The sequence below is a fragment of the Oncorhynchus masou genome, chromosome 5 (assembly GCF_036934945.1).
Source record: "Oncorhynchus masou masou isolate Uvic2021 chromosome 5, UVic_Omas_1.1, whole genome shotgun sequence".
NCBI lineage: Eukaryota > Metazoa > Chordata > Actinopteri > Salmoniformes > Salmonidae > Oncorhynchus > Oncorhynchus masou.
The window spans coordinates 75,603,205-75,617,060 of record NC_088216.1 but is presented as its reverse complement, the minus strand read 5'-3'; the positions used below and the strand labels follow the sequence as shown (position 1 = coordinate 75,617,060).

The window sequence follows — 13,856 nt, the reverse complement described above, 5'->3', positions numbered from 1 at the left end:
TTTCCACATGTGTATTTCCCACCATAAAGCATGAAAGAGGTGGTGTGATGGTGTGGGGTTGCTTTGCTGGTGACACTGAATTATTTAGAATTCAAGGCACACTTAAACAGCATGGCTAGCACAACATTCTGCAGCGATACACCATCCATCTGATTTGCGCTTAGTGGGACTATTATTTGTTTTTCAACATGACCCAATACACCTCCAGGCTCTGTAAGGTTTATTTGACCAAGAAGGAGAGTGATGAGTGCTGCATCAGATGACCTGGCATCCACAATCACCCAACCTCAACCCAATTGAGATGGTTTGGGATGAGTCGAACCACAGAGTGAAGGAAAAGCAGCCAACAAGAGCTCAGCATATGTGGGAACTCCTTCAAGATTGTTGGAAATGCATTCCAGGTGAAGCTGGTTGAGAGAATGCCAAGCCTGTGCAAAGCTGTCATCAATGCAAAGGGTGGCAATTTGAAGAAACTCGAATACACTTTTTTGGTAACTACATGATTCCCATACGTGTTATGTCATAGTTTTGATGACTTCACTATTATTCTACAATGAAGAAAATAGTACAAATAAAATACAACTCTTGAATAAGTAGGTGTTCTAAAACTTTTGACCGGTAGTGTGTATAATTTTATTGGAAGGTTATGGCTGTTTTTTTTAATGAATGTCTTCATCTCTAGCCATTGGTTACACAGTTCTAGGTAACTGTGCCAGCCCAACTAACACAATCCTGTTTCCCGAAGTTGGAGTGGAGCAAAGAGGAGTTTGCAGTGTCATCTGTGGACGTGGCTCCGCTGGATCAGATTAGACGGCCGGTTCTTAGCGGGATTATAAACCTGTTTTGTAAATATGGATTTCAAATCTCTGCAGATAATAAGCGCTTTTGCACTGACTGGGTGGGATCCCGGTAATTCTCTAGAATCTAGACATTTAATACCTGTACACTGAGGTTTATATGTGTTGCACCACTAAGGATCCCACACTAATGCATTTCAGCGGTAGCCTATAAGGCCAACAGTTCCCAAACTACGGGTCGCGACCTCATGTGGCGTCGTCTGATATGAAATGGGGTAGCGGGACAATTACCAAAATCCGGGGGGGGGAATCATCTTTGCATCTCAAAATCATTGTAATGTGGTTTACCTTAAAAATAGAAATGATCACACTTGAGCGTTGCACTTGAATCATTCCCACGGTGAAAGGCTCGGCCTGCTACGCTATGAAACCACACTATTGCAGAGACGTTGATATTACTGGACGCAATTGATACGGTGAAAACAATGTGTGGGGAGGCAGAGGCACAGAAACTCACATCAATACCTTTGTCAGATAACACTGTTAAACGAAGAATGTATGCTATTCAAAGCAATCAAGAGGAAACTGACTGAACAACTCAAACTTCAAAACGGACGTTAGCTGTGAGGGCCGAGATGCCCATGCATTGATTTTTGTTCACTATACTTGCGGGGGATGCTACATATTGTTCATATTGTCTCACAATTCCCAAGCAAGAAACAGCACAGGGGATGTTCATTATGCTGCGTGACTACATTGACAAAAACAGATTCCATGGGATCGAATGGTGGGTTCTTTTGCACAGATTGGGCTCCATCCATGGCGGGACAGAGGGCAGGCCTCTGCCTGCTAGTTCTGAATGTGTCTGCCTCTGCCATATGGACACATTGTACGATACACCGAGAGCAACTAGCGGCAAAACAGCTGAGCACAGAACTCAGAGATATACTGCAGCAGGTAACTTCAATTGTAAACTACATCAAATCACATCCACTGCACCGCCTGTTGCAAAACTTTGTGGAGATATGGGACTATTTCACACCAAGGCTTGGTGGTTATCGAGGGGGAGTGCTGGACAGATTTTTCACATTGAGAGAGGAACTGTTGTCATTCACAATGGATGTAAAAAATAATAATAATACATTTAAAAAAAGACTTGGTTGACCTTGTGTAATGAAAAGAAAAGGTGTCCACTTGCCACTGTAACAGAAAGATTTGGGAAATTGAATACAAGAATGCAGAGGAAATATATATTCTACAGATGAGTGACCAAATCAGTGTATTCAGAGGAAAGAATGTATATATATCACTAGCCACTTTAAACAATGCTACCTAATATAATGTTTACATACCCTACATTATTCATCTCATATGTATACGTATATACTGTACTCTATATCATCTACTGCATCTTTATGTAATACATGTATCACTAGCCACTTTAACTATGCCACTTTGTTTACATACTCATCTCATATGTATATACTGTACTCGATACCATCTACTGTATCTTGCCTATGCTGCTCTGTACCATCACTCATTCATACATATTTATGTACATATTCTTTATCCCCTTACACTTGTGTGTATAAGACAGTAGTTTTGGAATTGTTAAGATTACTTGTTGGTTATTACTGCATTGTCGGAACTAGAAGCACAAGCATTTCGCTACACTCACATTAACATCTGCTAACCATGTGTATGTGACAAATAAAATTTGATTTGATTTGATTTAATTGGAGAGAGTTTCTCAAAAGTGAACCATTCCCGTTACCTTGGCGGTGCATGTTTCTAACAGAAAACAACATCGGTATGTGTCCCGGCTGCTATGAGTCCAGGCTGGTGTCCCACACGAGTAATGACTGCTCACCTCCAATGCTTGTAAGAGGACCTACTACATCCGTTTGACTGTGATCCTGGCTCAATTGACATGCCGGTAAGTGAAATTGAACAGCTGATCGAGCTGTCATGTGACCAAATGCTGCAGACAACGCATTCACAGGTCACTACGGAAGAGTTTTGGTTCCTGCAGTCTCCCTCTGAGCATTAATGTCGCGTTCAAGACAACTGGGAACACGGGGGGGAAAGGGCTCAGACTGAGAAAAATAGTTTAACGGTCATCCAACTCAGAATTCCAACTCGGGAACCTTTCAAGAGGTCAGAATTTCCGACATGAATATTAGTGACAATTTGAGTTCCCAGTTGTACTGAAAGCTCCATAAAACTCATGGTACCCTGAGCCAGGTTAGATCTGTGTAAAGCTGGATTCAGTGCTCTCATCTGTATTAAAGCCAAATATCCATCCAGGTTGGAGAAGCTCTGACGCGACATGCATCAAGCACACCCATCTCATTAGTGGTGGTGAAATAACCTCCATTATGTCAGACTCATTTGCAATTGACTTCCATCGCCCCACATTAAAAGTATGTGATAGTGAGTTGAGAAGACAATCAGAAAGTGTTAAAATGTTTTTCAATTGACTGCTTCAGCCCCAAATAAAAAAAGTAAACATTCATGTTAATTACATTTTTCTTTTCACATAGTTGGGCTGTCGAGAATTTTCAGATATTAAAATTGGGTTGTGTTCCAAAAAGAGTGTGTGAACCCCTGCAATAGGCTGTGTGCTCGGAGAAAGCAAGTCACGGCAGGGACAAAGTTAGACACCCAGGCAGGACATGATCGCTTTAAATTCATTAGTGGACGCTCAGGAAGGAGCCAGACAGTGTCAAACTCATAAGCTTAGAAACTGACCCACAGCCTAACGTCTTGATAGCATTAAAAAGTCTCAAGAGGCGAGAGCTTCTGATAGGAGACACCTCCTAACCTGGGAGAGACCGGATCGCTCTTATTCGCCATTTAATCTGGAGAAAGTCATTAGGGCCAGCTCCACATATCCAATATTGAAATGACGTGGACTCGAATGGATGGGATTGAGCAGCAAGATTGAATTGAAGTGAACGGAGGATAGGATTTCCATTTTAGAATACAAGAAGCTCTATAAAATGTACATACATGATTCTATCATGTAACATGCTCGGTGATGTTGGTACAAATAGATACGATGGGATGAGGGGGAAACTACAGAAAGGATGATGCATCCTTAGGCAAGTGTTCTTGTAAGAGGCATACTGGGTGAACAATACATATAATACAGGAAGAGCCCGTGTGTTTCTAGCTGTTCCCCTAACAACACCTTTAACTTATAGCGCCTGCCCTACAGCACAGGCCCATATCGAAAGAGACCACATCATGACTCTTCTGCATCACTTCAGAGTTAAAAACATTGTCAAAAAGGTGCGTAGAGAGTGTGTAAGATAGCCTCTGTCTAAATGCCTGCTCGTGGTCGCTGTGTGCATATTCACTCCTTCAAACGCAGCATTCATATTTTTTTTGACCTTGATGAATTATCTGTTCTTATTGACAGCACTTATTGAAATTTCTTAAAAGCGTAGGCTAATGGAGTTCTATTGAGATGATTAAATGAGTTGTCGGCGCCTGGATGAGCCCGGTCTCATCTCGGCGGCACCGCCTGCATTATCATACAGAGCAGACGTGTGCGTGCTCTGGCTCCTAAATTCCTGCAGCGCGCCGACATCACTGGGGGAATAGCGGAGCAATGACTGCATCCGACCTACATTCACCTCACCCAGACATGCTCACAACAACCCTCACACACGCCCATTAAAAAGGAACTAGAACACACGCTATAGGTGCATTCATATCCTAGTAGATACAACGTAGGAGGATAGGATGACTACTGCTGCAGATTGCATCCCCAGGACTAGCACACTGCTAACTGAACTACATGCTTTTGCTCTTAGAAAATGGAAATAAATGAACAGGGAGTAAAACATGTGTAGTGCCATTACTTTTTTAACATCACAACCTGAAGATTGTCAACCTGAATACAAGTCAACATCACCATAAAGTACAGATGTTAAAATATGTTCAAAAGGTCATTATCCACTAAAGTTTAGTATCCTTAGCAAGATATCGCATATCTACAGAGTTGACATGACGCCAATTCAACCCAATTTTATAATATTGTTGGATACGTTCTTCCCCTTCCATAGATTCACTCGCACACTCACTTGCTCTCACACACAGGAAATGGGCTACATACATTGTGCCTGGCTGCAATAAAGCAGAGCCTCACATTCTAGTCCATATAAATGTCACTGACTGGAAAAAACAATATAACTTTCTATCTTGGCTCTGTAAAAGAAAATCAGCATAGCTTCATCTCTGTATAACACGTGCTCCTTGAAATGACACAGCACTGGCTCTCTCTCCTACATAATGGCTTTCTCCTATCAAGGCAACTGCAATGAATAATACCACCCATGAATGGGCTATTTAGTCTGTGTTCACTCAGATAGGGCCATCTCTCGCTCTGAATATTCAACCAGAATTGTACACTTCACACAGTTCTCAGGGCTGCTCCTATTATTTCACTCAAAGATGTAAGGCACTTAGTGGATATAGAGTGGGTCGTCTCACTTTGAGCTTTAGTGAAATAACAGTGTGGGTGATTATTATGAATGACAGTAAGCTTTATGTCTAACTCCATGTCTACAAACCATCTCATACACTCTGTCATGACATCAGCTCAGAATGACATCCATTCTACTCCAGCTCCTTTCTGTCCACCATCTTACCTTCCAGCCGCTGCCTGCCTCCCGGTAGTAGGGGAAGTTGTCACAGATCCACTGGTAGATCTCACTCAGGGTCATCTTCTTCTTAGGCGAGCTGTTGATGGCGAAGGTGATGAGGCTGGCGTAGCTGTAGGGCGGCTTGCCGTCTTTGTGCTGCTGGACCTCCTCCTGGTCCAGAGTGGTGTTGGGGTCCAGCATTGCACTCTTCTTGCCCATGCCCAGCCCCCCGTGGTGCCCCTGGGCATCAGCCTTCTGGATGGCTGCCCGCATGGTCAGCTGAGGCAGCCAATCCATGGAGGTCAGACTACTCTCCAGCTCCGACGTCATAGTGACGACAGGCTGGGCTGCGGCGAGTCTGCGTGGTAGAAGGGGGTTGATGGGTAAAATGCAAGCCAGGTGAGTTGAGTGGAGGCTGAGGACAGGGCTCCCCCAGCTCAGGGCTTCAGCGATCTAGCTGTCTCTGAGTGAAACCTAGAAGATGAGGAAGAAGCAGAGTTTTTAGTCCAGCTACACACATTTGGAAATTACACTAACAATGAGGTTGGTTGAGCATAACTAATTACACAAACATGTCTGGCAGCTAGGCTAAGCATTCAGTAGCAAATTAGTTCCATATTTCCTATAGTGAAACTGTACACTGCAGACTGGTTTTTGGTACTTTCAAAATACCAGGGCTCCTTTAACATGTGGATGCTTCCCATTTTTCACGTGAATATAGAAGGGTTGGGAAATGCCAGGGACCTGGCAATAAAATAATAATGACACTAAGTGCCGATACAATATTTACATTGCCATTTTAGTCATTTAGCAGACGCTCTTACGGGAGCAATTAGGATTAAGTGCCTTGCTCAACATCGCAGACCTATTTTTCACTTAGTTGGCACGGGGATTCGAACCAGCAACCTTTCGGTTATTGTCCCAATGCTCTTAACCACTAGGCTACCTGCGGTTAAGAGAGATTCTCACGATTCTATATATGTATTTCGATTCGATACTTCTATTTTATTGTGATTTGATGTTCCACACATACTGCTCACCATATGTCTGCAGCAGAGGGAGAGCATGACAAAACAAGTTTATCAATAAGTGCTGAAGACATGTTGGCTCACTATTAGGAAAGAAATGGAGAACAAGCTTTGGGGTGAAAAACACAGAACTTCTAGAGCAAGTACAGCCCACTAGTGCTAACTGAAGTAGAAGGAAAACATACACGTACGTGTGAATATATTAATAGTTGTATTTTTTTACCGTCAAATATTGACACATCCCAATATTATTTATTTTGGGACAATATTGTAACTGTACTGATTTTTTCCTCCATCACTAGCATATAGGCAGTGTAGTTGTGTAAACAGATACTGGACACCGGCAAGGTTTGATTGACTCAGTCTGGCCCCAAGTCTGTGCCATGTCTTCAGTTACACTCCTAAGCTATGGTAGTGCAGTTTAGTTTCTCTATGTGGTCACAGAAACAATCTGAATTGTGTTCATAACACCAGGCAGGGCCGTCTAGCAACTACTCATAACCCCTGATCCCAGGCCAGCACACAGGTACTCTAACCCCAAATATCCCACCACCCCTGCAAGTTAGCTGATTCACACTCCCTCTCCCTGCCCACTCTGCTCTGCTGCCCATGCTAGATGGGGAATTGTTTTCACAACTGCCAGCAAAATTGTGGAATGGCTCATGAGGAATTGCGACCCTCGTGAGGTTAGTAAACTCCCCTCCCCTTTCTCTCCCACAGGCGGGGCCTCTGACGTAAACAAGCAGCCCTGTGCAGTTGTGCCAACCACAGTCCTCAGCACCCACAAACAGCTTCTCTCTGCGATCGCGGCCCTGCTTCCGTTTGAAACCAGAGAGAAGCCTAAATGTACAGGCATAGATAGGTGAACGCATGGCGCCATGCAAAACAAGCCCCCTGTGTAGAGTGACAGCGCACTATGACGGAGAGAAAGTCCTGCAGGAGAAAGAGAGCGGAATCTCCACTCTGTATGTGTCCTCATAAGTATTAAATACTTCACAGGCCGCTGAGGGTTTGAGGGGCAGTAGGAATGCCCTTGACAGAGACAGAGACTAGGTTAGTGTGCAGCCGCAGCTCACCGACCGAAACCTGTTTAGTGGTAACAGACCCCAATCTGAAAGGAGATGCAGCAGCACTTATAGCTCACTGCTGCTTCATTACATGACACTACCAAACACCACAGTGGCTCTGGAGCTAATTGAAATAAAAGGTGAGTCAGGACCTGCTAATGAGAGTAATTCATCATGATAAAATGATGGCAGAGCGGCACGGTCGGCGCCCAACCCTCTCCTAGAGCAAATAAATACCGTATTCTCATTAAGTACCATTGAACACAGGAATCCCAGATTGTTATTCAAATTATTGCATTTCAACACAAGCCACATCACTCGGTGTCTAAACCTCACCCTAACTAACCCTGCATGGTCTGTGTGTGTGTGTGTGTGTGTGTGTGTGTGTGTGTGTGTGTGTGTGTGTGTGTGTAAACCTAACCCTGCATGGTCTGTCATGTGTATGTGTCGCTCTCTAGAGCCAGTCCTAACCTGTGTGTCGCTCTTTGGAGCCAGTCCTAACCTGTGTGTCGCTCTCTAGAGCCAGTCCTAACCTGTGTGTCGCTCTTTGGAGCCAGTCCTAACCTGTGTGTCGCTCTCTGGAGCCAGTCCTAACCTGTGTGTCGCTCTCTAGAGCCAGTCCTAACCTGTGTGTCGCTCTCTAGAGCCAGTCCTAACCTGTGTGTCGCTCTCTAGAGCCAGTCCTAACCTGTGTGTCGCTCTCTGGAACCAGTCCTAACCTGTGTGTCGCTCTCTGGAACCAGTCCTAACCTGTGTGTCGCTCTCTAGAGCCAGTCCTAACCTGTGTGTCGCTCTCTGGAACCAGTCCTAACCTGTGTGTCGCTCTCTGGAACCAGTCCTAACCTGTGTGTCGCTCTCTAGAGCCAGTCCTAACCTGTGTGTCGCTCTCTAGAGCCAGTCCTAACCTGTGTGTCGCTCTCTGGAACCAGTCCTAACCTGTGTGTCGCTCTCTAGAGCCAGTCCTAACCTGTGTGTCGCTCTCTGGAACCAGTCCTAACCTGTGTGTCGCTCTCTAGAGCCAGTCCTAACCTGTAACACAGAGGCAGTGATCCACTGCATTCTAATTATGAAGCAGGGCTAGGATGCAGCCAAAACCCCGTTGGCTCGCCATGAGAGGTCAGCCAGCAGGTTGATGACAGATGACAGGTTGATGATATTTAAATACATTTTGAGTGTGGTGCACACTTGAACTGAGTGGAAGAAACACCTGGACAAATTCATTAATATTCAGAGGCGTGCAACTGAGTAGAAGAACCCACAAACAGCTTCTCTCTGGGATCAGCTTCTCTCGGTTTGATCCCCCTCGGATTAATGGCTGATTTGGTATTAGAGGTGGACATTAAATATTTTAATTCAACAAATTCTTGACACGAGTTCCCTACCTTTTTATTACACAAAGAGCACTGACTGAATCACTGTCGGTGCCAGCGCCGACAGAGATGGCCGCTTCGCGTTCCTAGGAAACTATGCAGTTTGTTTTTTTACGTGTTATTTCTTACATTAGTACCCCAGGTCATCTTAGGTTTCATTACATACAGTCGAGAAGAACTACTGAATATAAGAGCAGCGTCAACTCACCATCAGTACAACCAAGAATATGACTTTCACGAAGCGGATCCTGTGTTCTGCCTTTCACCCAAGACAACGGAATGGATCCCAGCCGGCGACCCAAAAAAACGACTTCGTAAAAGAGGGAAACGAGGCGGTCTTCCGGTCAGACTCCGGAGACGGGCACATTGTGCACCACTTCCTAGTATACTTCTCGCCAATGTCCAGTCTCTTGACAACAAGGTTGATGAAATCCAAGCAAGGGTAGCATTTCAGAGGAACATCAGAGACTGTAACGTTCTTTGCTACACGGAAACATGGCTCACAGACGCTATCGGAGTCGGTGCAGCCAGCTGGTTTCTCCACGCATCGCGCCGACAGAAACAAACATCTTTCTGGTAAAAAGAGGGGCGGGGGCGTATGCCTTATGGCTAACGAGACGTGGTGTGAACACAAAAAAATACAGGAACTCAAATCCTTCTGTTCACCTGATTTAGAATTCCTCACAATCAAATCTCGACCGCATTATCTACCAAGGGAATTCTCTTCGATTATAATCACAGCCGTATATATTCCCCCCAAGCAGACACATCGATGGCTCTAAACAAACTTTATTTGACTCTTTGCAAACTGGAATCCATACATCCTGAGGCTGCATTCATTGTAGCTGTGGATTTTAACAAGGCTAATCTGAAAACAAGACTCCCTAAATTGTATCAGCATATCGATTGCGCAACCAGGGCTGGCAAAACCTTGGATCATTGCTATTCCAAATTCCGCGACGCATTTAAGGCCCTGCCCCGCCCTCCTTTCGGAAAAGCTGACCACGACTCCATTTTGTTGATCCCTGCCTACAGACAGAAACTAAAACAAGAAGCTCCCACGCTGAGGTCTGTCCAACGCTGGTCCGACCAAGCTGATTCCACACTCCAAGACTGCTGCCATCACGTGGACTGGGAAATGTTTCGTATTGCGTCAGATAACAACACTGACGAATACGCTGATTCGGTGTGCGAGTTCATTAGAACGTGCGTTGAAGATGTCATCCCCATAGCAACGATTAAAACATTCCCTAACCAGAAACCGTGGATTGATGGCAGCATTCGCGTGAAACTGAAAGCGCGAACCACTGCTTTTAATCAGGGCAAGGTGACCGGAAACATGACCGAATACAAACAGTGCAGCTATTCCCTCCGCAAGGCAATCAAACAAGCTAAGTGTCACTATAGCGACAAAGAAGAATCTCAATTCAACGGCTCAGACACAAGAGGTATTATGTGGCAGGGTCTACAGTCAATCACGGATTACAAAAAGAAAACCAGCCCCGTCACGGACATTTAAACGTGTTAACCCTCGCAAGGCTGCAGGCCCAGACGGCATCCCCAGCCGCGCCCTCAGAGCATGCACAGACCAGCTGGCTGGTGTGTTTACGGACATATTCAATCGATCCCTATCCCAGTCTGCTGTTCCCACATGCTTCAAGAGGGCCACCATTGTTCCTGTTCCCAAGAAAGCTAAGGTAACTGAGCTAAACGACTACCGCCCCGTAGCACTCACTTCCGTCATCATGAAGTGCTTTGAGAGACTAGTCAAGGACCATATTACATTTACATTACATTTAAGTCATTTGGCAGACGCTCTTATCCAGAGCGACTTACAAATTGGTGAATTCACCTTATGACATCCATATCACCTCCACCCTACCTGACACCCTAGACCCACTCCAATTAGCTTACCGCCCAAATAGGTCCACAGACGATGCAATCTCAACCACACTGCACACTGCCCTAACCCATCTGGACAAGAGGAATACCTATGTGAGAATGCTGTTCATCGACTACAGCTCGGCATTTAACACCATAGTACCCTCCAAGCTCGTCATCAAGCTCGAGACCCTGGGTCTCGACCCCGCGCTGTGCAACTGGGTACTGGACCACCTGACGGGCCGCCCCAGGTGGTGAGGGTAGGCAACAACATCTCCACCCCGCTGATCCTCAACACTGGGGCCCCACATGGGTGCGTTCTGAGCCCTCTCCTGTACTCCCTGTTCACCCACGACTGCGTGGCCACACACGCCTCCAACTCAATCATCAAGTTTGCGGACGACACAACAGTGGTCGTTGTTGATTACCAACAACGACGAGACGGCCTACAGGGAAGAGGTGAGGGCCCTCGGAGTGTGGTGTCAGGAAAATAACCTCACACTCAACAAAACTAAGGAGATGATTGTGGACTTCAGGAGACAGCAGAGGGAACACCCCCCTATCCACATTGATGGAACAGTAGTGGAGAGGGTCGTAAAGTTTAAAGTTCCTCGGTATATACATCACAGACAAACTGAATTGGTCCACCCACACAGACAGCATCGTGAAGAAGGCGCAGCAGCGCCTCTTCAACCTCAGGAGGCTGAAGAAATTCGGCTCGTCACTACGGGGCGGTAGTCATTCTACAGATGCACAATCGAGAGCATCCTGGCGGGCTGTATCACCACCTGGTACGGCAACTGCTCCGCCCACAACCGTAATGATCTCCAGAGGGTATTGAGGTCTGCACAACGCATCACCGGGGGCAAACTACCTGCCATCCAGGACACCTACACCACCCGATGTTACAGGAAGGCCATAAAGATCATCAAGGACAACAACCACCCGAGCCACTGCCTGTTCACCCCGCTATCATCCAGAAGGCGAGGTCAGTACAGGTGCATCAAAGCTGGGACCGAGAGACTGAAAAACAGCTTCTATCTCAAGGCCATCAGACCGTTAAACAGCCACCACTAACATTGAGTGGCTGCTGCCAACACACTGACTCCAGCCACTTTAATAATGGGAATTGATGGGAAATTATGTAAAATATATCACTAGCCACTTTAAACAATGCAACCTAATATAATGTTTACATACCCTACATTATTCATCTCATATGTATACGTATATACTGTACTCTATATCATCTACTGCATCTTTATGTAATACATGTATCACTAGCCACTAACTATGCCACTTTGTTTACATACTCATCTCATATGTATATACTGTACTCGATACCATCTACTGTATCTTGCCTATGCTGCTCTGTACCATCACTCATTCATATATCTTTATGTACATATTCTTTATCCCCTTACACTTGTGTGTATAAGACAGTAGTTTTGGAATTGTTAGTTAGATTACTTGTTGGTTATTACTGCATTGTCGGAACTAGAAGCACAAGCATTTCGCTACACTCTCATTAACATCTGCTAACCATGTGCATGTGACAAATAAAATTTGATTTGATTTGTCATGTGTTTGTACCTAAGGCTGATGTCTCAATCAAACACAGTGCAGACATGTAGTGCCAAACCCTTCATCATCCTCAGTGAGGCAATAGAGTGAGTAATGACAGCCTGCAGTCCTCACCTTAACATCACAGTAGATTACACTGTCTCCTTTGTGGTGTTGTGAGAGAATGGAGGAGAGGAATTGTGTTGGAAACTCACCCCTCCCACATTCCCCTCCTGCTAAATTGTTGCAGACGCCTACACTTGGCAAGTGTTCCATAGTTTCAGTACCTACTTATAGCTCCATATAGGCTATTTCAAGTAAGTACCTTTAAACGTTTAAATTAAGTTAGGATCTTTAACCTTAAGAAAAATCCCTTATCGAACCCCCACAACATTACAATCACAGTGCCGTTATCACAAAACAGTATCCATGTTATAACCCAACCAGACTATATGGCTATAAAGGCAGAGGGAAAGTTGTGCAGTACATGTAAAACCAGAGAGGAAGAGGAAAACATTTGGCTACTTTGGTGAATTTGCGAGGCATGCAAGACAATTAATACATATCCAAATGGTTCTGCCCGCCCCTCTGCCTTCCACCACGAGCTGGCCCGCCCGCCCCTCTGCCTTCCATCACGAGCTGGCCCGCCCGCCCCTCTGCCTTCTCCCACGAGCTGGCCCGCCCGCCCGCCCCTCTGCCTTCTCCCACGAGCTGGCCCGCCCGCCCGCCCCTCTGCCTTCTCCCACGAGCTGGCCCGCCCGCCCGCCCCTCTGCCTTCCCCCACGAGCTGGCCCGCCCGCCCCTCTGCCTTCTCCCACGAGCTGGCCCGCCCGCCCCTCTGCCTTCTCCCTCGAGCTGGCCCGCCCGCCCCTCTGCCTTCTCCCTCAAGCTGGCCCGCCCGCCCCTCTGCCTTCTCCCACGAGCTGGCCCGCCCGCCCCTCTGCCTTCTACCACGAGCTGGCTTGCCTGCCCGCCCGCCTTTCTGCCTTCTCCCTCGAGCTGGCCCGCCCGCCTTTCTGCCTTCTCCCTCGAGCTAGCTGGCCCGCCCGCCATCTCGAGGCCCGCCCGCCAGCTCGAGGCCCGCCCACCGCCTGCTAACTTCCAACACTCGGCGACCAGAACTGTTAATCCTAGCCTGCCTGCGGGCAGACCACTTGCCTAAAAAAGTACTTTAAAGTTGGTTAAATAACGCTCCTTACCAAGACATTTAGTAGAAAGAAGGCACATCTAGCTATCATACCATAAAAAAAAAAAATAAACAGCAGCACATCAATCAACAACATTTATTGTTGTCAGGGAAACAAAATAACATACGCTGAAGCAGAATTCTACTGTCTGAAACGAGACAGACGCCCTTTTCTCATGTCTGAAAAGTTCAATGATCCACAGCTGCTTTCTGTGTCTGTAAAGGGTCATGGTAGATTGAACTTCATCACCCGGCCGAGGGGTCATACAGAAGTAAAAGGAACCATTACAATGAATTGACCTGAAATCGTAT

General features: G+C 46.1%; 1 protein-coding gene across 2 annotated transcripts in view; it reads right to left on the bottom strand.

The window, feature by feature from the left end:
* LOC135540257 (forkhead box protein J3-like) overlaps positions 1–13,856 on the bottom strand; it is a 144,564-nt gene that overhangs the window by 68,593 nt on the left and 62,115 nt on the right. For both annotated transcript variants that reach the window (XM_064966799.1, XM_064966800.1), the window contains exon 2: positions 5,456–5,923. In XM_064966799.1, the coding sequence (XP_064822871.1) occupies positions 5,456–5,779 (324 nt within the window). In that variant the 5' untranslated portion in view covers positions 5,780–5,923. The remainder of the gene's footprint in view (positions 1–5,455; positions 5,924–13,856) is intronic.